Below are 21916 nucleotides of genomic sequence, written 5' to 3' on the forward strand. Positions count from 1 at the left end.
AAGTTGTTCAAAGCTCTGAAATCCATCAAGACCGGCAGATGATATATTTTAAAAATCTTACCCATCTACATATTAGTTGATCAATTTATTTATCTTTGCCCCTGTCCAAGCACTGATTAAGTACTTCACCTATCAGTCTTCTGGCATTTATTATGACTATTATTATTTTTAAAAAGACCTTACCTGGCTGGAACCACAGTGGCTGGGTGTGTCCAACAGTAGCAGAGGGCCCCTGACCCCCCGTGCCTACCTGCCCACCATCTCCTCTGTGGCAGCCCACATCTGGTGGGTGAGAGCGGGGACACTCACCTTGGTGAAGTGGACTGACAGAAAAGGATCAGCCTGGCTTGTGGGAAACTGTCACATATCAAAAACAACTTTGCTTTTATACCGAGAAGAAAAACCACGGCGTGGAAGCCACAGACCTCTCTCTTCTAATAATCCAAATTTTTTTTTTGATGAGTGTATGCGCTGATAATCACAGGGTGGGGGGGGTTCTCATAGTTTTCTCTCTCTCTCTCGCTTTGTTTCTCCTCTTCTTGATTATGAGACTTAAACGGAAATTTTGAAATTTTGGGTTTTTTCTTTGCCCTTTACGAGTCATCTGAAAATATGATTTCTTCCCCTCACCACAGAGGTGAGAGGTATCAATGAGATAACAGGGCTCATGAGAAACCACAGTTTTTTAAACAAAAGTGTGTAGTTAGAAAAAAAAAACAAGGGAAAAGAACTCAAATAAATCACAGAGACATCTCAGGGCAGGCAGAGACACCATTCTGTGAGGGAGAGGATATTTGAGGGTGTTTGGGGAAAGAACGAGAATCCGAAGCTCTGTGTGTGGTTGGGAAATGCCAGGGAAAGAAATGGAATGGGCTGGCTTTCCAGAAGCTTCTAGGCCTCAGTTTCCCCCTAGGTGGAATTGATATGGACCCCATCACTCAAACTGCCCAAAAGAGGAGTCTGGACACCCCTGCAACCCCCTCCCACAGAGGGTGAGGGGCATATAAGTTACTTCATGGAGGAAAATGCGGGTAGTCCACCCTTACTCAAAGAGTTGGAGAACCACTGGCTCCCAGCATCCACTGATGGCCACTGAGTGAGGAAAGGGAGGAAAGTCTCGCCTCATCATGTTTTAGGGCTTGAATGTTCTGCCCTGGCTGCTGCCCTACTGGGAAGGTCACAAGTAGGCCTCCATCCACATGAAGAAGCCCAGAGGCCCCTTGGGACCCCGACTCTCTCATGTCAGGAACACCATGGCCTGATGCTTCTGCAGCCCCCAGGCTTTGCGATTTTCTACTTTGAAAAGCCCCCATTTCCAAGGATTTAGGATTCCAAATATCCGCCGTCACTCCAGTAGCTGACATTTATCTCGAATTTTCCATGTGTTAGACACAGCTCCGAACGCTTCTCGAAAATGATCACATACAAACCTCACCACAGCTCTCTGAGTTCCATCTTGTCATTACTGTATTGCCGTTATACAGATGGAGGAAACGGAGGCACAGAGTAGTCCAGCAGCTTGCCCAAGATCACAGAGCTGGCGAGTGGGGGGTCCTGCCTTCCTTGGTGCTGGGCTTTGAAACCCTCAGGTTTCCCCAAACCCAATGTCTCAGGTTTTAAATTCTAGGATGTGGTGACAGGGAGGTTCTGGGATTTGGAGATTCCTCTGGAGGCTTGAAGCTTGGGAGGATTTCAGGTTGTCCAAGAATTGGCGGCTGCATCTCCTCACCTCAGCAGGCACTCCCTTCAACCACTGGTCAACATCAGAGACCAGCCCCCAGGGGCTTCTCCTGACCGGCCATGGCCGAGACTTCCAGCCCCCGGTTCCCCAGCGCTCTGCGTGGCCCAGGGTCCTAGTCATCCAACGTCCACTCCGACCCTCTGCAAGACTGGTTTCAGGTCTGGGGAAGAGAAATTGGAAACAGATTTTTATTCGCATGGTACAACTCTAGTGGCCAAGACCCACTCCTTCACTCCTTCACCCCTTTACCCCTTTTCCTCCCCCCATCTTCTAAGCCCTTAAGAAAATGAGAGCCTCTTTGTTCAACTCAGACTCACCCTTCTGGAAACACCCAGAGTGGGCCTGATGTCCTGGCTTTGTGAAGACAAGAAAAAAAAAAGTGAATAGAAAAAAAAAAAAAGACCTAAAAAAAAAAATCAGTCAACAACAATTAAAAAAAACCCCAACCCTTCCTACCATTAGTTCAAAACAAAACTTTCACTGGTTGAGGCTTCTGGGTTGGTGGGACATGTCTGAGACCCAAAGATGGCTTGTGTGTGCGGACAGCCAGAGGAGGCATCAAGGTGGGATGAGGTCCCCAGCTTAGAGGCCTGCATGGACCCTGTGTACAGCAGGTGGTTAACAGATGTTGCAGCATGTGGGAGGGAGCAAGGTAGGGGGTGCGGAGCATGCTTGTTAGCAAGGAGTCCCGCGGAGCTGACTGTAGGGATGTTCCCAAGGTTAATGACCCCCTGCTCCCTGCAGACTTGGATCTGAACATTTCCTACACCTCCTATGTAATTATTAATACAAACCAGGCCAGTTCTAGAAGCGGAGATCTTGTCCTCTGCCTCAGCACTTGTCCCCTCCTCGAAAAGCGAGCTAGCTTTCTCTCTCAGGGTCAGAGATATGATCTGTATCTTCCTCATGCTTTCCCTAGACCATCTCTCCTTTACTGTCATTTACTCCATGAGAGAGAGTGGCCAGAGATAGGAGGAAAACTGAGTGAGAGTAGTGGCCCAAAGAGTCCCAGGAGGCGCTTTGAGCAGGGCCCAGAGTGTGGGATGGGTGATGCTACTGCTGCTGAAAGCCAAGATCCTTGTAGAATGAGGGCTGGGGGTCAGATGGGCAGAGGTCACTGCCTCCTGTCTATACTGGACTATATGGCATGGAAGCCTTCTGGGGAAGGAGACTGGAAGGACTGGGAGTTGGGGGAGAGTAAGAAGGATTAGACAGGTCATGGAAAGTCCCCAGAGAAGGGGGCCTTTGGCAAAGACTTGAAGGAGGTGAGGGAGGGAGCCGCCTAGATGTCTGAGGAATGCCAGAGGAAACAGCCAGTGCAAAGTCCTTGAGGTGGAAGTGTACCTGATTTGTTCAAGGTCTACAAGGAGGCTCGTTTGATTAGTGTAGAGACAGCAAGAAGAAGAGGGGTAGGAGGTGAGGTCAGAGAGGGACTATGCAGGGTTAGACCATGTAGGACCTTGTAGGCCATGGTGAGGACTTTGGCTTTCACTCTGAGTGAGGAGGAAGGCATGGGAGGGTTGTGAGCAGAGGAGAGACATAAACTGTCCTTGGATTTAACAGGATTCTCCTGACTGCTGAGTGTAGTATAGGGCCGAGGGTGGAAGCAGGGGACTAGCAAAGAGGAGGCTACTGCAGTAGTCCAGGCGACTGGTGATAGTACTGGCAGTGGAGGTGGTGAGGAGAGGGTGGATTTGGGAAATATTTTGAATAGAGAAGCAACAGAATTTTTCAAAGGCTAAGAGTCTTGGGGCCAGAGAAGGACACAGACAATGCCCAAACCAGGTGGGCAGGAAGGAGTTGCTGGGCAACTTGCTAGCTTGAACTTTCAGATGAAAAAAAAATAAAGTTCTATCTTGCTTAAGGCCCCATTATTTGGTCATTCTGTTACTTGCAGCTGAACATATTCCTTTCCGACCCATGACTCCTTCCTGGACCCTGAGACCTGAGGAGAGGGGCTGCTGGAGGGATTGCTTTCCTCCTAGGGATGTTGTGAGGTTTAGATAACAGCATGCTCAGAACCTAGCATACAGTAAGTGTTCAGTAAATCCTCCCAGGATGGAGGGGGAATGTTAAAATGAACATGTTCCATGGACAAAAGCTACAGTTCAGTTTCTACAGAAAGTGAGACCTCAAAGGGAGAGTGAAAGGAGTTTACTAAATGGAGGAAGCAGAGGGGACAGCACTCTTGGGAGAGAGAACAGTAGGTGCAGAGATGGAGGACAGAAAGAGGGAGGTAAGGCCATTGTGTGGTGTGGATTGTCAGGTTGGGCAAGGCCAGGACTTTGATTTGGGATTCCTTTAGTCAGTGTCTACCAACACACCCAATCAACTTCTGGTGGCACACAGTCAGGCTCCGTGTTTGTGAGCTGAAGTTAAACAAACAAACAAACAAACAAACAAACAAAACTAATCATTCAAAAAGTTCAATTTCCCATTTGGCCATTCATCCAACAATGGTGCCAAGTCCTGGCGAGTGCTGGGGTTGACAATAAGGGGAATTCTTGGCTAGTGGCACTGCTCAAGCCAAGGCTGGGAGGTGGGCAGGGGGCACTCAATAACTTCAACAGTAGAGTCCTTTTTGCTTTCTTAGATCACACACTAGGGTGCAGTCTAGCCCTCTTCAGGGAATCTGGGATTTCCTGGGGCAATGGGGAGTCACGGAGGGTTAGGGAGAGGGTAAGTCCATCCCTGAGAGGCATACTCTTCCTATGGGCTACCTGCATTCTACAGTTCTGCGGCTTGACCACCCAATAGCTCAGACTCTGCCTACGCACGCCCTTCCCCTCTGGCCTCCTTATTGGCTACTAATGCCTTCCTTCACACCACCTATACCGCCCACGTTGGCTCTGCTCTTTCTCATTTTGCCTCCAAGTCCTTCCTCCATTCCGCTACGCTCTCTAGCTTTGGCATTGGTTCATCCCATACTAGCACTGCCCTTTGAGGGCTCACCGCCTTCACTCTGGCTCCCCCATTGGCTGTCCACCATCTGTCTTCCTCGCTCCCGCCTTCATCCCTAATCCCCATTGGCTCTGCTCCCTAAGGTCCCACCTCCGTGGCCGCTCACATACCTCCTCTTGGTCTCTTTTTAGCTTCTGTATTGGCTAGTTCCGCCCTGGCACCGCCCCTTGAAGCCGTCATACACACTCAAGAGACTCCCCATTTGCTCGCTGTAGCCATTATCGTCATCCCGCGAGTGGCTCCCCATTGGCTGTTCTGTCTCTAGCTTCCATTTCACCGCCTACGCAACCCGCGGGATCTCCCACTTTTCGGGCCTCTCGGTTCGTTCCCTGCTGCCCCCAACACCTGTAGCCATTCCACTTTCCATGCCGCTCCCGCTCAGATTTCCCCTTCAGCTGCCCTACTTTTGCTCTCTTCATCCTGGATCCCGCACCACCCCCATTCCGGCCTCTCCATTGATTCCCTGATCATCCCGCCTCCTACACCGCCCACTCTCGGGCATCCCCATTGGCTGCGTGTTTCTCCTGCTCTCAATTCACTGCTACGTCACCCACACGCAGCTGCCCATTGGCTCTCTGCTGTACCTGTCTTCATCTCACCGCCTACGCCCCCTTGAGCCGTACCCCCCCGCGCGGGCCTTCCCATTGGCTGCCCACCCCTTCAGGCCCTGCCCCCGCCGGTCCCGCCGCCGGTGCCGTCGGTGCCGCCGCCGCCGCCGATATGGCGCGCACGGCCCCTGTGGAGCCCCCGCTACGGCATCCCGCGCCCCCCTCGCCGGCCGCGGGTGAGCCCCGCACCTCGGTCGAGGTGGCGGTGGCCCCGCGGAGGGTGCTGTTCGCCGACGAGGCCCTGGGGCTGCCGCTGGCGCAGCTGCGTCGCTACCGGCCGTGGGGCGGGCCCGGGGCGGGCAAGATGGCGGCGGCGACCGGGCAAGATGGCGGCGGCGGCGGGGCTGACGAGGACGACGATGGCGAGGATGGGGATGAAGGGGAGGAGGAAGAGGAGGTCTGCTCTGAGCCCTCGCCGCTTTGCCCCGTCCCCGCTGGCGGGGGTTTTTACCTGGTGCCCACATTTTCGCTGCCGCCCGCGCCGGGCCGTCTGGAGCGCTTGGGGCGCGTCATGGTGGAGCTGGAAGCGCTGCTGCCACCTCCCGGAGCGGTCCCCGGGGGTGCCGGGTTGTGGGTGCCTGGGGGGCGCCCGCCGGTGCTGCGCGGGTTGGTACGCGTGCTGAACCGCTCCTTCGAGAAGGCGGTGCACGTGCGGGCCTCACACGACGGCTGGGCTTCCTTCTGCGACCACCCAGCGCGCTACGTCCCGCGCAGCCCACCGGGGGCAGGAGCGGGAGGAACAGGAGCAGGAGATCCCATCCTGGATCTGGGTCTTGGCCTGGGCCCTGGCCAGGCGGCCGCCTCCTCGCCCGATGACGGCGGCCGCACCGACCGCTTTGCCTTCCAGCTGCCCTTTGCTGAGGGTGCGGGCGATGGGGCGCGCCTCGACTTCGTGGTGCGCTATGAGACCCCCGAGGGCACTTTCTGGGCCAACAACCACGGCCGCAACTACACAGTCCTGCTCCGGATCGCACCCGCTCCCACACCCACTGATGCCGAAGGGCTGCCCCAGCAGCAGCAGCTGGAGCCACAGCCTGAGTGCCAGGGTCCCGTGGAGGCTGAGGCCAGGCAGCTGAAGAGCTGCATGAAGCCGGTGAGGCGCAGGTAATGTCTGCCAGCGCCACCTCCGCCAACCCAGGGCTGTGTCTAGGATGGAGGACAAGCATTCCAGCCCAGGAACCCCTCAGGCCTGCTCTCCAGGACAGGGAGGAGGGTGCATTCAGTCAGTCGAAGAGTGATGGCGGCCAAACATGTGCTAGGCACTGTTTAATTGGGGTTTCATTCATTCATTTATTGAATTCCACTGTAAAGCCCTGAACAAGACATCTTCCCTGCCCTCAAGGATCACACAGGCTCCTGTGAAAGATAGTTTGAAAAAGTGAGCAAGCAAGCAGATAAGATAAATAGAGATAAAGTTAGCTGCTGAGGGGAGTAAGGGGATAGATTGGGAGGAAATGACTGCTTTAGACATGATGTTCAGGGAGAGCCTTTGAGGTGAGTCCTGGATGACGCTGAGGAAAAGTTATGCACAGAAAGGAGGGGGTGCAGTTTGTAGAAAAGGTAACAGGGAGGACTTTTCTGAGGAAATGCCATTTAAACTGAGTCCTGAATGATAAAGAACAGTTTCGTGCATATATGGAACAAAGGTGTTTTAGGTAGAGGGAACAGCAAGTGCAAAGGTCCTGGGGTGGGAATGAACTTGGTGTGAATGATGGGTGGTGTGCTAGAGTGGAGAGAACTGCAGTGACATGGTAGTGTGGACCAAGAGCCTTGCCAGTGGGTGGTAGGGAATTTGATCCCCATCTGACAGAGCAGAAAACTAGGGTTCCAGAGGTGGAGAAATTGGTTGAGGAAATGATGACGCCTGACTTTTCCAGTTCAGTCATGCCTGACCTTTGAAGCCTGTGCACTCTCTTTGCTGTTATGCTTTGATCTAGTTTGAGGCCTCCTGCTAAGGTGAGGGGCTGAGCCCAGGCTCTCACAGGGAAGCAGTGGCTCTGGCAGAGGCAGAACCATGTGGGGAGTGGACTTGAAGCTCATGTCCCTTGCTTTTTGCCACACCACCTGTGACTATTCAGGGGCTAGCAGAAAGAACCCGTTTTCAGGTTCCCAGGAGGCTCTGAAAGATGATTTTCCTAGGTTTCGTCTATTAAGCTATGAGTTCTTCAAGGGCAGCAGCTAGGTCTGATTTCTCTCTGCGGTCACCTAAGTCTAGCTTGGGATCAGTAGATTCTCCCTAAAATGTATACACTTCCCTGCTCCTGGGAGGGCTGGAAATGGGAATGGGAAAATGCTTTTTGGACCTCGTATATGCTTGGTCAGAAGCTGCTGGCTGCAGCAAGATGTCTGTGAGATCTGCTGGTCCTGGTAAGGCTGTGAGTAATTCAGAAAGGTCTAGCTCTGGGCTGGTGGGCAGATGTGCCTGGGTAAGTGAGCAAGCAGGCGGGCACCCACTCACCAGTGAGCTCCGCTATAACCTGAGACTTAGGCTGAAGGGGGCAGGCAGCATGGCTTTCCTTACAGCAGTGAGAGCTTGGATTCTGGCATCAGATTGCCTGGGTTCAAATCGCAGACCTGCCACTCACTGGCCTTGTGACTTTGGCCAACTCATTTAATCACACTGTGTCTCAGGACCCTCATCTGTACAACAGAATTATAGCACCTACTTCACATGATACCAGTAAAAGTGCTCTGAACCAAGCCTGGTGCAAAGTAGAGCCATATAGGTGTTAATTAGTGTTAGTATTTAGGGAGTTACATGTATAGTTCCCTGGATTTCCCTCCTAAACTAAGCTCTGCCTATCTATCACCAGCTGTGTGTCCTTGCCTCAGTTTCCTGATCTGCTAAAGAGGAATGACAATCACTTTGCATAGTTGGATTGGATGCAGCAAACATGGTGGTAGCTGCGAAAGATGACAGTGGCCAGCATTTACTATTAGCTTCAGGTCCATTCTCTCCTGGAGGCCTGCAGTGTGTCGTGTGTGGTGTAGGCACTATTATCCCCATTTAATATAGGGAGAATCGGGGAGCTCAGAGAGGTGAGCCAGCTTGCTCAAAGTCTCTCAGCTAGTGAGTAACAGGACCAGGGAAGAAATGCTAGGGACTTTTTTTTTCTTTCTTACTACTGATCCTCTTGAAGGCCTGGCAGGATTCAGGGCAAATTCTGGATTTCATTCTTGGTATTCCCAGCATGTCATGCTTTCCTTTTACCTTTTTTTTTTTTTTTGGTTGTACTTTTTAGCTTTATTGAGATATACCTACATAAAGTGTACTGATATTAAGTGTATGGCCCAATAGATTTGCACATATGTATACACTTGTGTAACCACCACCCAGATCAAGATATTGAGCAGTTCCTCTGCCCCAGAACTGCCTTCATTTCTATCACTTTTCCCAAGTTGTCATCCCCGCCGGCTGTCGTGGGAGCCCTGTCTGTAAGATGCGACAGTTTGGGTAACAGAGTTTGGTCATTTAAAGAACGTGAAAGGAAGGGAACAGAGAAATCAAAACCTTGCGGGGCCAAGGTGGGTGGAGAGGGTGTTTTTCTTTTAAAATACATGAGTGGTTTTAAGGAGAAATTGAAGCAGCCCGTTTAGACAATTGTTTTGGTATCTGGCCCCAGGTCTGTGGTTCCTAACATGACTTGTGATATTATTTTAAGTGGGCAGATGGCTTTTTGATAGCTTCTTTATCTTTTGATCTCAGCTCTTGCAAAGCGGAGGTTGGTGCTCATTGCAAGATCAGCGATAAGGTTTTCTTTGTAGGTCGGTGGCTTTCTTGGCGAGTACAGTTCAACTTATTGTTTTAAAACCTGTGTGCTACCAGTGACTTAAAGCGCTGTTGAAGAACATCCACCCCACTGTGACCCAGCCTTCATGGGAAACAGTGGAGGATCTTAGGGGATATCCTTTACCTGTGGGAGTCCCATCATAGAGGATTTCCTATTTAGGAAATGTTGGCTGCAGGCACACTGCACTGGGCACAGCCACATCAGGTGAGGGCATGGGAGAAGTCTGGTAGCCATCAGGATTTGGTTCAGAAACCCAAATGGCTGCTTTCCCTGGGTTGCTGGACGAGGCTTTTGATAACTCAGGCATAGAGATAATCTATGAACAAGCATTTATTGGGGGCCTACTATGTGCTGGGCACAGTGCTAGGTTCACGCAGGGAAAAAGATGCAGACTGGTCCAAAGTCACAGGGCTTGTGGTGGAATGTCGTGGGAGGGGCAGGTATAGGCTTGTTGTGTGAGACCTGGCTGAGCCCCTGCTCTTTGCTGGGCACTTTGCTGAGTACTGTATTTTCATCCAAAGTCTCATTTAATCCTAATAACACTCCCTGTGACATAGACTGTTTTGTTTTACATTTATTTAGCAGCCTCATGAACTTCTTGGATATTTTAAATCCCTCTTTCCTGGATGAGCAAACTGAGGCTCCCAGAGTCCAAAGTCCCAGTGGTGTGGGGAGAAGCCCTCCTGCTCTACCTTGGCTTAACACCCTTAGGAAGTATCCTATTCCTTTTAAAAATAAAGACTAACAAAGCCTCACCATGGCCTTTAAGCATCCCCACCCTGTCCCCCAGTCTGGTCCCCACCAGATTCTGGTCTTACCTCACACCAGTGTCTCTTTCTGAGCTCCTGTCACCACGGTCTTTCTGTTACTCCAAAGGGCCTTGCTCCTTCCTGCCTCAGGGCCTTTGCCCACACTATTCTTCACCAGGAATGTTTGTCGTGTACCCCTTGCAGTCTCCTTGTGTTGATCCTTCAGTTCTAAGAGGACATCCCCAGGGAGGCCTGTCCACATCCACGTCAGGCCCCCAGCTTTTTCATAGTGCTGATCAGCCCAGCAGGCAAGCCCTGTCATGTAGCAGAGCAAATTCGGGATTATCTTCCATCCTGCCTACCAGTCCTACTATATTTTTCTGATCCACTCTTGTCTCCTCTTTAGTGCGACTCTTTCACACGTTCTTTACCTTCAGACTTTGCCTCCTGCTTCAAAAAAACAAAGTAAAAGCCATAAGAATGAAACTCCCTACAGCTGGCAGCCCTTGAGCCTGCAGACTGATTTCCCTCCCCTGTGTTACAGGTGAGGAGGAGTCCCCTCCTCCCTCAGGCCAGTTCTCTCTCCTGTGCTCTGGGTTCTATTTTCTGCCACTTGCTCCGGAACCTGACATCACCAATCACCCTTTCCCTCCTGGCAGGCTTTCCGCTGCCCTCCTCACCCAGTCTTCCCTCTTGACTTTTGCGCACTTCAGCATCCCTGCTGTTTCTACTGACCCCACCTTCTCCCCCTGCTGCTCCTGGCCAGCCCCTAATCACTCTCCTCCCCTTCACTGCCGACCCCTCTCAAGAGTTGCCTGCACTTGCTTTCTCCACGTGCTCACCCCTGTGTGTGCGTTAGCCCCCTGCACCTGCCAGATTCCACAGGTGGTTTTTTGTTTTTTTTTTTTCTTGAAGTTGTTCACTACTTCTACTTAAGACACTTTGTCTTCCCTTGCCTAGGGACCACACTCTGCTGCTTTTCCTCTTAACTCTCTGGCTCTTCTCTTTCTCCTTGCTCTTTTCTTCAGCCTCATGTATCCTAACTTGGTGTCTCCACTTGATGGATGTCCCAAAGATTCCTCAAACTCATCTTGTTGGGGACTGCATTCATCACCTCCCCTACAGAGTTCCTGAGCAGGCCTCTCACTCTTCTACCTCCTCCTTTGCTCATTTTGCTTCTAAGTATCCTTATAAGACCTCCCTGACTCTGCGGTCGGGCCAGGACCCCTTGTCCTAGGGCATTCTTTCCTTCTCTAAAGGCACTGACCTCAGTTTGTAGTTAGACCTTCATTAGGAGATTATTGGATGACTCTGTCCTGCTAGACTGTAAGCTCCGTGAGGGGTAGGGACACGGTCTGCTTTTGTTCACCACTGTATTTGTGCAGGCCTGCCACAGTGCCTGGCACTTAGCAGGTGCTCAATAAATGTTTGTTGAAAGAATGAGTTTGAGTATTTTTTAATGTCTTCCTCCACACTGAACTGTAAGCTTCCTAGTCGGGTTTGCTCATCATTGTGTGTCCAGGGCCTGTCACTGGGGCTGATGCATAGTAAGGCCTCTATGTACTTAGGTACACCTCTAATTAAATGGATGGGAATCCAACTTGACATCCGAGTTGGCAGCCTTAGGGGAAACCAGAAACACCGGAGTTGAAACAGTACCGGTCAAGGGTCATCTTAGTTGTCTGGCAAGTGCGGATTGAATGTGAAAGTGATCCCCTTTCATTCCACAGAAAACTGGTAGGGTCATCATGGTTAAGGACGTGGGCCCGAGGCTACATGCTGAGAAAGTGGGATCTGACCCTGTATGGTCCTGCTCTAGTGCCCCAGCTCTTAGCTGCTGTGCCAGGCTGGGTGGTACATTTTACCTGCAGGGAAATGCTGGGCAAGTTGCTTTCCTTTTCAGAGACTCAGTTTCCCTCAGTGGGAATTTGAGGGAAATTACTGTTTGTTAAGCAGTTTACAGGTGCTTTTCAAGCATTTCCTCAATCTGCTCAACAACTCACTGAAGTAGGTATTACCATTATTCCCTCTTTACAGATGAGCAAACGGAGGCACAGAGAGGTTAAGTAACTTGCTCCAGGTCACACAGCTGTTAAGTGGCAGAACTGGGATTATTCAGAATTGCATGTCCTGACCCTTTATTGAGATGTGAAATCAATTTACTGGGTTCTAATAAACATTAAGAAAATAGCACAGGGAATGCCAGAATACATCACAACATGCAGTAAAGGTGAGTATTGTTTCATGCCAGGAACAACCATTTTTCAGTTATATGTATGTATATATATATTTACACATGTATGGGTGTGCTGCGTTACGATGTAGAATGGATTTCTTACTGTGGGTCATGGCCAAAGAACTAAGTCACTGCTGTAGAAGTTCATGGCATGATAGACTGCTCTCCTCCTGCCACCCTGCTGGATTGCCCACAAGTCCCAGGGCTGAGGCTGACACACTTGTTGGGGAAGGCAAAGCAGTGCCCCACATAGCTTGGTGGCTTTCACAGCTGCCTTCAAACCCTGTTCTTTTCAGAAAGCAGATGGCTCAGGGTAACTGGGATTCCAAGTATCGTGGGGCAGGTTTCTGAAGCCACGTGTCTCCCTCCGGAGAGTCAGCGTTATCTTCAGGTTGACTACATGGGAGCCGGGGTCCGCTGAGTTTCCCTTTGGGTTTCAGTGCATGACCCACTTTGGGCTGGCAAAGTTCTTTGAAACCATGAGTGCTGGGGGTGCTCACAGAGGACTCTGGTGCTGGTGGTGATGGCAGTGGTGTGACTGCTCTGAAAGTCTGCTCTGCCTGTCTCCACGGGGCTTGTCAGCCTTTGCTTGCTCGCCCACTCTGTGACTCTGGCGATTCACCTTTCTGTTGTCTCAGCTGTCCTAGGCTGGGGCCAGTGCCACCTCTTTCCAAATTCTCAGCCCCTGGTCTCCTCGGGTACTATCTGAGGTCAGCAGCTGTTGAGTTTCCTGATGGCAGGAGGAATTTTCACATTCAGGAGACTGGTGGGCAGCCCTGAGATGGCCTCTTCTAGGTGACAACGGCTTGACTGTTGCTCACAAGCACCCAAATCATGTGTGCCCAAGATGTCCCCAGGTCTGTGTGCCCTGGCCCACTATTGCCCACTGCCCATGAGGGGATGGTGCCAAAGAGCATGTTTCCTTCTTGAAAATTAGCAGGCATACTGTAGGTACAGTTTTGTTCTTAACTTCCCTCCCCATTTTTCTAAGAACCCTTCTTCTCTGTTAACTGATCAGTGAGTCAGTATACATTTCTGCTCGATTTCTCGTACTATCTTCATTTTGATTAAAGTCATAGCTGCCCCTGAATTTTTACTGTGAAAGACAGTTCAAGGATATTTGTGTTTTTTCTTTCAGCCCACAATTTCAAACTGTCTTCAAAGTGGAGCCCTCTTTCTGGATGTTGTCAGCATGGTGTGTAGTCAGTGGGTGTAGTCCTTGGGCCTTAGTTTCTGCACTTGTAGAAAAGGGAAGGGCGTTGTTTTGAAGGGTAGATGTGAAGGTTTTCAAATGCCTTGGTGTATCAATGAAAGGGCCCCACTGTGAAAGAGGTGACAATAAATGCTTGTGCCTCCTGCTGTCGTTTCTCCTACTTTGGAGGTAGGGAGAACTTGTTTGCTTCTGCTGACTTCGTAGATCTTAGGATTGGCTCAGTTGCTTCCCTGGTTTTTGGATGTTTCCCCTCCTCTCGCCCTTGTTGGTCACGGAAGGGATGCTCTGGGGGCTGAAGGACTGATTTCATGTTTGTTTTTCTTCTCTCTTTCCTCCAACTGAATTGCAGAGTCCTTTTCCTGCTGTTGGCTGCTCCCTGGGTGCTCCCCTTTTCCCTCTCGTATCTGTGATCCTGTAGTGGCTTTTTAGAAGCCTGGTTGCTGCGCATGTCAGGACTCGGCCGGATGGCAGGGGAAAACTTACCTGCTCCTGCCCATGGTGGGGAGGGCTAGCTTTCTGTCTTTTTGTGTGCCTCCTTGAAGACGCATGGTTTAGAAGATCCCAGGAAGATGATGTTTTCTGTAATGAAGGACTATGCCAGCAGAAGTCAGTTAGTGAAGCCCAGCAGAATTTGTGTTGAGCCACAAGTCCAAAGACCTAGATTTTATACCCACTGAGGGGACTGGTACAGGACCAAGCCAGTTTGCTCTGAATCCCCCTTTCTCATCTGTGATGTGTGGGAGTTGATGGCTGGGCTCCTAGAGTCACCTACCCTAGGCCCTGTAGTATTCAGATTTGAGTACCTCTGGTGGGATGCATGAGCCCTAGACCGTGGAGAAAGACCGTCCATTTCAGAGCTTCCAGACTCTAGATCCATATATTAATACATGGTTCAAGCTTCCTTGCTGAGGGTGAAAATAAGCAGTTCTTACAGCCACTCTGTGTCTGGTGGTCTCCTAGCCACATGTCCCATGGAGGCAGGGAAACTGGGAATGAATATGTAGGCAAAAGGCAGGTCCAAAGAAAAGCCTGCATGAAGGAAGAGGAAGAGATCTTGTCTATTATCGATGCCCCCTCTCTCTACTTCTAGAAAGGAGGGAGATGGGGTTGGGTTAGACTCCGGTCTCCGTCCAAGAAGCAGCAGCTTGTTGGGTAAGAGCCAGAAGGCCAGGGTTTCAATCCAGGCTGCATGACCTTGAGCCACTTATCCAGCCTCTGTTTCATCATCTTTAAGGTGGAGACAATACTACTGCCTACTTCAGAGGATCCTAAGTACCTGTCTCATAGAGTGGTGGTGAGGGTTGCATAAACGTACGTGAAGTAGCTTAGAATAGTGCCTAACGCCATAGTAGGTACTATGTATGACACAGCTAGTGATATTCTGCTTCTGTGAAAGTAATTGGTTAGGTGTTTTCAAAAAATTTCAACCATTTCCAGAAATGTGAACTTCCCATTGCCCCTTAGGAAGAAAAAGATCTGAGCTATCACCTCAGCTCCTCAGGTCTCTGAACATGTTGTCGTTAATGCTTCCCTCATTTGCCTTGATCTGTAGGCATTTGATACTCATTGGTGAGAGTAAGAACAGTGATGTCTCCAAGATGAGATCCCACCCTGGCAGTATCTGGCTGAAATACACTTGGCTTATACCACTCAGGGATCTGACCTGCCTGGTGAAGGAGGAACAAGACCAATAAATATATAGCATTGATTCGGCCTCTGCCACGTGCCAGGCCCCTATGTCTGCCTCTCCGCCCTCATTCCTCTTGCACATCTTGCTTGATGTGCACATCCTGGCTCCCCTGGGCTCCGCTTTATGAGTAAGGAGGTGAAGGGACCTGCCAGGCTGCTATGGGGATGTGGGAGGGCTGGTGTAGGGGCCTAGGCCTCCCTGACCCCCTTCCCATTCTCCATTTGCTTTCCTTCCTCCCCTCTGCCGCTTCCCGTGTCCCATGGTCTTCTGTGCCTGCCCTTTCTGGGAAAATATGGGTTCCTCCATTGCCAGGGACATGCCCTAAAGAAATGACCCAGTATCCATAAAACTATGCCTAGTGCTGGTTGCTGAAGTTTGCTTTGTGACAGCAAAATGAAGGAAACAACTTAGCTGCGTGGTAGGAAGGGAATGGCTGTGTAAATTATGGTGAAGCCCACACGATATGAGCATTAAGCAGCCATTTGAAATGTTTGCAAAAGTATATAATGATGTTTCTTACTGGTAAGTGGACAAAGCCAGCTGTCAAATTATGTCTGCAGAATGTAAATGTTTTTATAGACTATCAGGAATGTAATTTTCCAAAATGTTAGCAGTGGTTGCCTCTGGCTGGTGTGTGATTTTTTTCCCCCCTGGCTTCTTTATGTTTTCCTGTATTCTGTAAATTTTCTACAATGAGGGTGTAGGACTTTTATGATCAAGGGATTAAAAAGAGGCAGCAGAAGAGAAAGCAGCAGCTGTCAGGTGAAGACAGGCCACCACGGAGGCTCAGAAGGTGCCAGTGGGTGGCAGAAGTGACCTCTCAGGGTGTCAGATCCATGTACTCTCTCCTCTGCCCCACAGGCCTGCTGAGGAGGAGCTGAGGATGAAGAACATGGATGATAACACCCATGCTGTGGGTAAGCAATTGGCCAACTTGGGGGGTTTTAGCTTGTATTTACCATGTCTGTCTTCCTCCGTTTTTCTTTCTGTAAAAATGAGGAGGCACCTTCTGCCTTAGACTGTCGCAGAAAGCTTCTAGAGGCAAAACTGCCAGTTAGCTAGAATAGCAAATTTTCTGCTTGTACACCTGTCTTACCCCAACGCTGCCCTTCTCTTCTCTCCAGCAGAGCGTTCTGATGTCCAGGAGTCAGTGGGTCCCCTGGTGGCCCCCACCCCTCTCCGTCCATGGCCCCAGATGACACTTCAGGTAAGATGGCCCTTGCAGCCTCAGGGCGGACAGCCCACTGAGAGGTTCACAGTAGGACCACAGCTGTGCTGGGTAGTGGGACCGACTAGCTCTGGGTCCACCCTAGGTTGAAGAGAGGTCACAAAACTCAGGACTCAGAACCCAATGGGGCGGGGGTGGAGAATGTAGTTATTCATCTGGGTTTATAGAAATTTCATTTGTTAATTTAGCAAATATTTATGAAGTCCTCACTCTATGCCAAGCACTGTTATAGATACGGAAATACAGGAGTGAACAAAAATGCTCTTTGTGGGGCTTACGTGTTAGTAGGGTGATATGTGATAAAATAAAATAATAGTTAAATATGTGGTATTTTATTTTATTTTATTTTTTAAATAGTTGGGAGATCAGCAGAGCCAGGAGCCCGGAGTGCCATCCGCAGGCCACCCTGGGGGTGATGATGAGTGCTAAGGGAAAATATAAAGGGATAGGGAATGGGTGAGAGAGTGTTGTGTATGCATGTGTGTGCGTGGTGGGGCTGGCGGGGGCGTTGGCAACTTTAGATCTGGTGGCCTAGGTAGGCCTTAGTAGTGCTAGTGAGATTTGAGCAAAGATATGAAGATGAGAGAGTGAGCCATGTGATTATCTAGGGGAAGAACATCCCAGGTGAGTGTGAGATTCCAGAGATGGGGCTGTGACTAACGTGTGTGAGGGACAGCAAGAAGCAGAGGAGGGGGAGCCACAGGAGGGTGGCAAACAGAGGGACGTGATCTGACTCAGGATTTAACAGGCTCCCTCTGGCGGAAGCAGGCGACCTGTGAGGAGGAGGCCACTGCTGGGGTCCAGGTGTGCTGTGATCGTGGGGGCAGAGGAGGTAGAGACATTCTGGAGGGGTGTGTGTGTATGGGTGTGTGTGTATTTTAACTTTTTATTACAAAAATTTTCAAACTTATATAAAAGAGACTAGTATAACGAACCCTCATATACCATCACCCACCTTCAACAAATGACAACACATGTCCAACCCTACTTTATCTGGACCCCCGCCTCCTCCCTTCCCATTCCCTATGGGATTATTTTGGAAAAAATCCAGGTATCATCATCCCATCCATAAATACTTCAGTTTGCATCTCAGAAAATTAAGAACTCTTAAAAAAAAACACAGTGCCGTCATCACACCTCAGAAAATTAACAATAATTCCTTAGTATCATCAAGTATTTGGTCAGTGTTCAAATTTCCTTCTCTCATAAGTGTTTTAGGATCTACAGAAGGTTGACACATTGCATTTGATTGATGTGTCTGTTTAGTTTTTTTAATCTCTCCCACTTTCTTTCTTGCAATTTGTTGCTTGAAGAAACCTCAGTTGTCCTGTAGAGTTTTCCACAGTCTGGCTGTTTGCATCGAGGTGGAAACATGTTTCTTATTCTGTTTTTACTCACTTATTAATTCTATTAATTAATTTAGTCTTTTATAGTTAAGTTTAATTAATGTATTAAACCATTAGTTCTATTAAATTATTACATTTAATCTTTTATTATTAAATTAATTTATATAGAATGAACTCTACTTAATTCTATTGTTCCTACTTCCTTGATTCACTGGAATTCTTCTCTAAAGGAAAACTGTCCCGCACCAACCATTTGGCTACCTTGAGGTATATAGTTTGTCCAGGAAAAGCAGTGTAAATACTTAATTTTACCACTTTTATTTACCAGTTTTCAGAAAAAAAAACTCAAGGATTTTCAGTCTTGGTGTGTCATTATGAACTCACGGCTTCTAAACATATTTGATGAATTTTAATCCATTGCACTTATGTATTTATTTTTATTTATTTATTTATTTACTTACTTTTTGAGACAGAGTCTCACTTTGTTGCCCTGGCTAGAGTGCCGTGGCGTCAGCCTTGCTCACAGCAACCTCAAACTCCTGGGCTCAAGTGATCCTCCTGCCTCAGCCTCTCGAGTAGCTGGGACTACAGGCATGTGCCACCATGCCCGGCTAATTTTTTCTATATATTTTTAGTTGTCCAGCTAATTTCTTTCTATTTTTAGTAGAGACAGGGTCTCGCTCTTGCTCAGGCTGGTTTCGAACTCCTGACCCCGAGCGATCCTCCCACCTCAGCCTCCCAGAGTGCTAGGATTACAGGCATGAGCCACTGCGCCCAGCCACGTATTTATTTTTTTGATGCTTAAATTGAACTCTCCTTGGCCAGTAGGAGCTTATTTAGATTGACTCCCCTGTCCTTTTGCCACGCCTCCATCATTCTGTGAGCTTCTCCTCCCCACTGTGAAGATAGTATGTTCCAGGGTGTCCTGGACTTTCCCAGCCCAAGGCCTGGAAATAGCCATTTCTTTATAAGGAGCCCTGGTTTCCTTTAGTGGAGAATGACTGGTACTGAGAGACCAAGATCTGGGAGCTCAGCATGCTTGTTGCCACTAGATTGCTCATTGTTTCTAGGCATTTTCAAAAGACAGAGCTAGGAAACAATTTTTTTTAAAAGACAAGATACATGATGGATTCACATGAATATTCTGGCTGTGTTTTGAAGGTAAACCAACAGTGTTTACTGATAGTCATTCACCAAATATTTTTTTTTTTTTTTGAGACAGAGTCTCACTTTGTTGCCCGGGCTAGAGTGAGTGCCGTGGCCTCAGCCTAGCTCACAGCAACCTCAAACTCCTGGGCTTAAGCGATCCTACTGCCTCAGCCTCCCGAGGAGCTGGGACTACAGGCATGAGCCACCATGCCCGGCTAATTTTTTTCTATATATATTTTTAGCTGTCCAGATCATTTGTTTCTATTCTTAGTAGAGATGGGGTCTCACTCAGGCTGGTCTCGAACTCCTGACCTCGAGCGATCCACCCGCCTCGGCCTCCCAGAGGGCTAGGATTACAGGCGTGAGCCACCGCGCCCGGCCCATTCACCAAATATTGATGCCCACTGAATTCCTCAGCTTTGTCATCTGCAAGAAGCCCCTTTTATGCCATCTGCAAGAAGCCCCTTTTATGTGTTATTTTCCTGGAGATGTCAGGGTCTTTGGAGTTTAGAGAATTGCAGAGGGCTCTTGAAGGCATTTTTATGTGGCAACACCTGTGGGGCTGGGTGTGGGCTGTCACCAGTTCTTACTGTCTCTGCTTGTCCTGTCGCCTCCTCTACTTCATTCCCTGCCCTTTCTCCTCCCCTCCCCCACGGCTCCAGGTTTCTGAAGTTACAATGACTGGCAACCCCCCAGAAGAAGGTGACATCCCCAGAAGCAGTCCGCCTGTGGCTTTTACAGAGGTCCTCCAGGCACCGGCCATCAGGATTCCCCCCTCCTCCCCTCTCTGTGGCCTGGGTGGCTCCCCCAGAGACCAGGCCTCAGGGCCCGATGCAAGTGAGGGGGCCACCGGGCCTTTCCTGGAACCCAGCCAGCAGCAGGTGGAGGCCACATGGGAAGTATCGAGTGAGAATGGAGGGGGTCGAAAGGACCCCATGGTGGGGGCTATTATGGATGAACCCCCTGGGGGTCTGGAGGTCATGAGTGGGTTGGAGGAGCTGCTTGGCGAAGACACCATTGACCAGGAGCTGGAGCAGCTCTACCTGTCCCACCTGAGCCGCCTGCGGGCTGCTGTGGCTTCAAGTGGGGGAGGGGGCGGTGGGGAGGGCCCCACAGATGGCGGGATGTCCCCCAGCCATCCCCTGGGCATACTCACGGACCGCGACCTGATCTTGAAGTGGCCTGGCCCTGAGCGGGCTCTGAACAGTGCCCTGGCTGAGGAGATCACGCTGCACTACGCCCGGCTGGGGCGCGGTGTGGAGCTCATCAAGGACACCGAGGACCCTGATGAGGAGGGGGAGGGCGAAGAGGGGCTCTCCATCACACCCTCCAGCCCAGAAGGGGACAGCCCCAAGGAATCACCTCCGGAAATCCTCTCTGGGGCCCGTTCTTTGGTAGCCACTATGGGAGATGTGTGGCTCCCATGGGCAGAGGGCTCAGGATGTGACAGCCCTGTGGTTCTGAGCACAGGGGGTCAGTTCACTGGGGACCCAGAGAAAGGGATGGGCAAGGATGCTGACTCTTTGCACATGAATAAGGTGATAGCTGGGGTGACTGGGTCTCTGGGGGAGGCTGGGACAGATGCTCAGATGGAGGTCACCACTGAGCGAGCAGGCAGCTTGGATCCTATATCTGGCAAGGAGCCAGCCGCTCCAGTCCTTCTGCCGGGACAAAATCCCACCCTCCTTGGTCCCTTGGGGGCCGAAGTCTGTCTGTCTAGAATGGCTAGGCCTCATGTGAGCTCCCAGGATGAAGAGGGGGCAGGCCCAAGTCTTGAACCCCCAAAAAAGTCTCCCACCCTAGCAGCCCCTGCAGAATGTGTGTGTGTATTGCCTCCCCAGCTCCGGGGGCCCTTGACCCAGACTCTGGGTGTCCTGGCTGGGCTGGTGGTGGTCCCTGTGGCTCTGAACAGTGGTGTGTCCCTCCTGGTGCTTGCGCTGTGCCTCTCTCTGGCCTGGTTCTCGTAGGGGCTGCTTGTGGGATCAGCAATAACAGGCTTTCTCCTCTCTGGGGTCTGGGGAGGGGTAGCCCCTGCACCACCCCAGAGGGTTGAGATGGGTTATGTGGCCTGTGCAGTGAGGGGACTTTGGTCCTTTGCTTCTGAGAATGCTCGACTAGAGAGAGGCCTTCCCATCCCTGAGCTCTCCAGTCAGCACAGGGCTCCCTGTGGTGATACCAATGGAGAGGAATGGGGATGGGTGGACAGTGTGAGTGAGAAGAACTTTTAGAATGGAACTGGGCATGTCCTCCCCCTCCCCCGCCCCCAAGCCTGTATTTATTTTTGTATAATTCTCTGGATGAGGGAGAGCGGTCGTGAGCTGGTCTTGGGGCACAATTACCCAGAGATATATTTATTAACAGCCAACCTGTGCAACCTGCTGGAGCTTTATTTTTAATTTAATTTATATAGAGTACCTATTATTATATGCCACAATAGAGCTCTATGAGAAATGATGTGTCTTGCTGTGCAATGTTCTCCTGTTTGGGCGTGAGTGCTCAGGGTGGTCCCATTCTGTAGGAGGACCACGGTGGGGAGTTGGGGGTAGGATGTGGCCATGCCTGTGCTGCTTCAGTGTGTCCTTGAGGATCTGTGTCTCTTCACCTCATGGTCTCAATCCATACGGCCCTTTAGTCTTTTCTACATGCTACCTGTGGGAACCTGCAGATGTATATATGGATGGTGGTGGTGGGAGCCAGGGAGGAAGAGTGGTGGCCACATGAGGATTTGGTGTCAGTCACATGGCTGCAGTGGTGGCTGTGGTCACTTGTGGATGTGGGGACATCAGTTGTGAATCAGCCACAAAGTTTTGAGGTTACTAAAAAAAAAACAGCCTTTCATACCACCAGCGGGAGATCCCTTGGCCCCCCAAATAGGGGAGGCCTCATAAAGGACAGAGGCATTAGTGTACTGTGAAAATTCATACCAGAGTTGCTGTCCCCAGACATCTCATTTCTATTCAAAACAGGAAACGAAGAAGCTTTGAAGAAAAGGATAGATATATTTACTGCATGCAAATAAAAACTGCATAGTAAAATAAAACCACATATTTATTTACTTCCCTTTACAGCAAAACTTTTTGAAAGAAATATTTATACCAGCTTTCTTCAGTTCTTCTCTCCTCCAGTGCCTTTCTGAAATAGCCCAAATCAGATTTTTTTTTTTTTTTGCCCAACCACCTCAGCAAAACTGCTGAAGTCACTGAA

The 21916-nt window shown here is 50.0% G+C and overlaps 1 protein-coding gene and 1 long non-coding RNA gene across 3 annotated transcripts; one reads left to right on the plus strand and one right to left on the minus strand.

The window, feature by feature from the left end:
- Positions 1-1441: 1441 nt before the first annotated feature.
- Positions 1442-5583, minus strand: LOC123628397. The gene is made up of 3 exons (XR_006731623.1): positions 5500-5583; positions 2059-2095; positions 1442-1901 (listed from the first exon to the last, which is right to left on the minus strand). It is a non-coding gene; the product is annotated as an uncharacterized LOC123628397 (long non-coding RNA).
- PPP1R3F (protein phosphatase 1 regulatory subunit 3F) lies at positions 5423-21166 on the plus strand. Of its 2 annotated transcripts, none has more exons than XM_045538099.1 (4): positions 5423-6414; positions 15851-15906; positions 16114-16196; positions 19375-21166. In XM_045538099.1, the coding sequence occupies exons 1-4, from the start codon at positions 5423-5425 to the stop codon at positions 20677-20679; spliced, it is 2436 nt and encodes an 811-aa protein (XP_045394055.1). In that variant the 3' UTR covers positions 20680-21166. The 2 variants fall into 2 exon arrangements, with proteins under 2 accessions (XP_045394055.1, XP_045394056.1); XM_045538100.1 differs by having other exon boundaries at positions 5558-6414; positions 16117-16196.
- Positions 21167-21916: the final 750 nt, after the last annotated feature.

This window comes from Lemur catta, chromosome X (assembly GCF_020740605.2).
Source record: "Lemur catta isolate mLemCat1 chromosome X, mLemCat1.pri, whole genome shotgun sequence".
NCBI classification, from domain to species: Eukaryota; Metazoa; Chordata; class Mammalia; order Primates; family Lemuridae; genus Lemur; species Lemur catta.

Excerpts from the sequence above, each read along its gene's own strand:
- PPP1R3F (XM_045538099.1), top strand. The coding sequence starts at position 5,423 with ATGGCGCGCACGGCCCCTGTGGAGCCCCCGCTACGGCATCCCGCGCCC. Across the intron at positions 6,415-15,850 it reads ATGAAGCCGGTGAGGCGCAG|GCCTGCTGAGGAGGAGCTGA; the intron begins GTAATGTCTGCC and ends TCTGCCCCACAG. Across the intron at positions 15,907-16,113 it reads TGATAACACCCATGCTGTGG|CAGAGCGTTCTGATGTCCAG; the intron begins GTAAGCAATTGG and ends TCTTCTCTCCAG.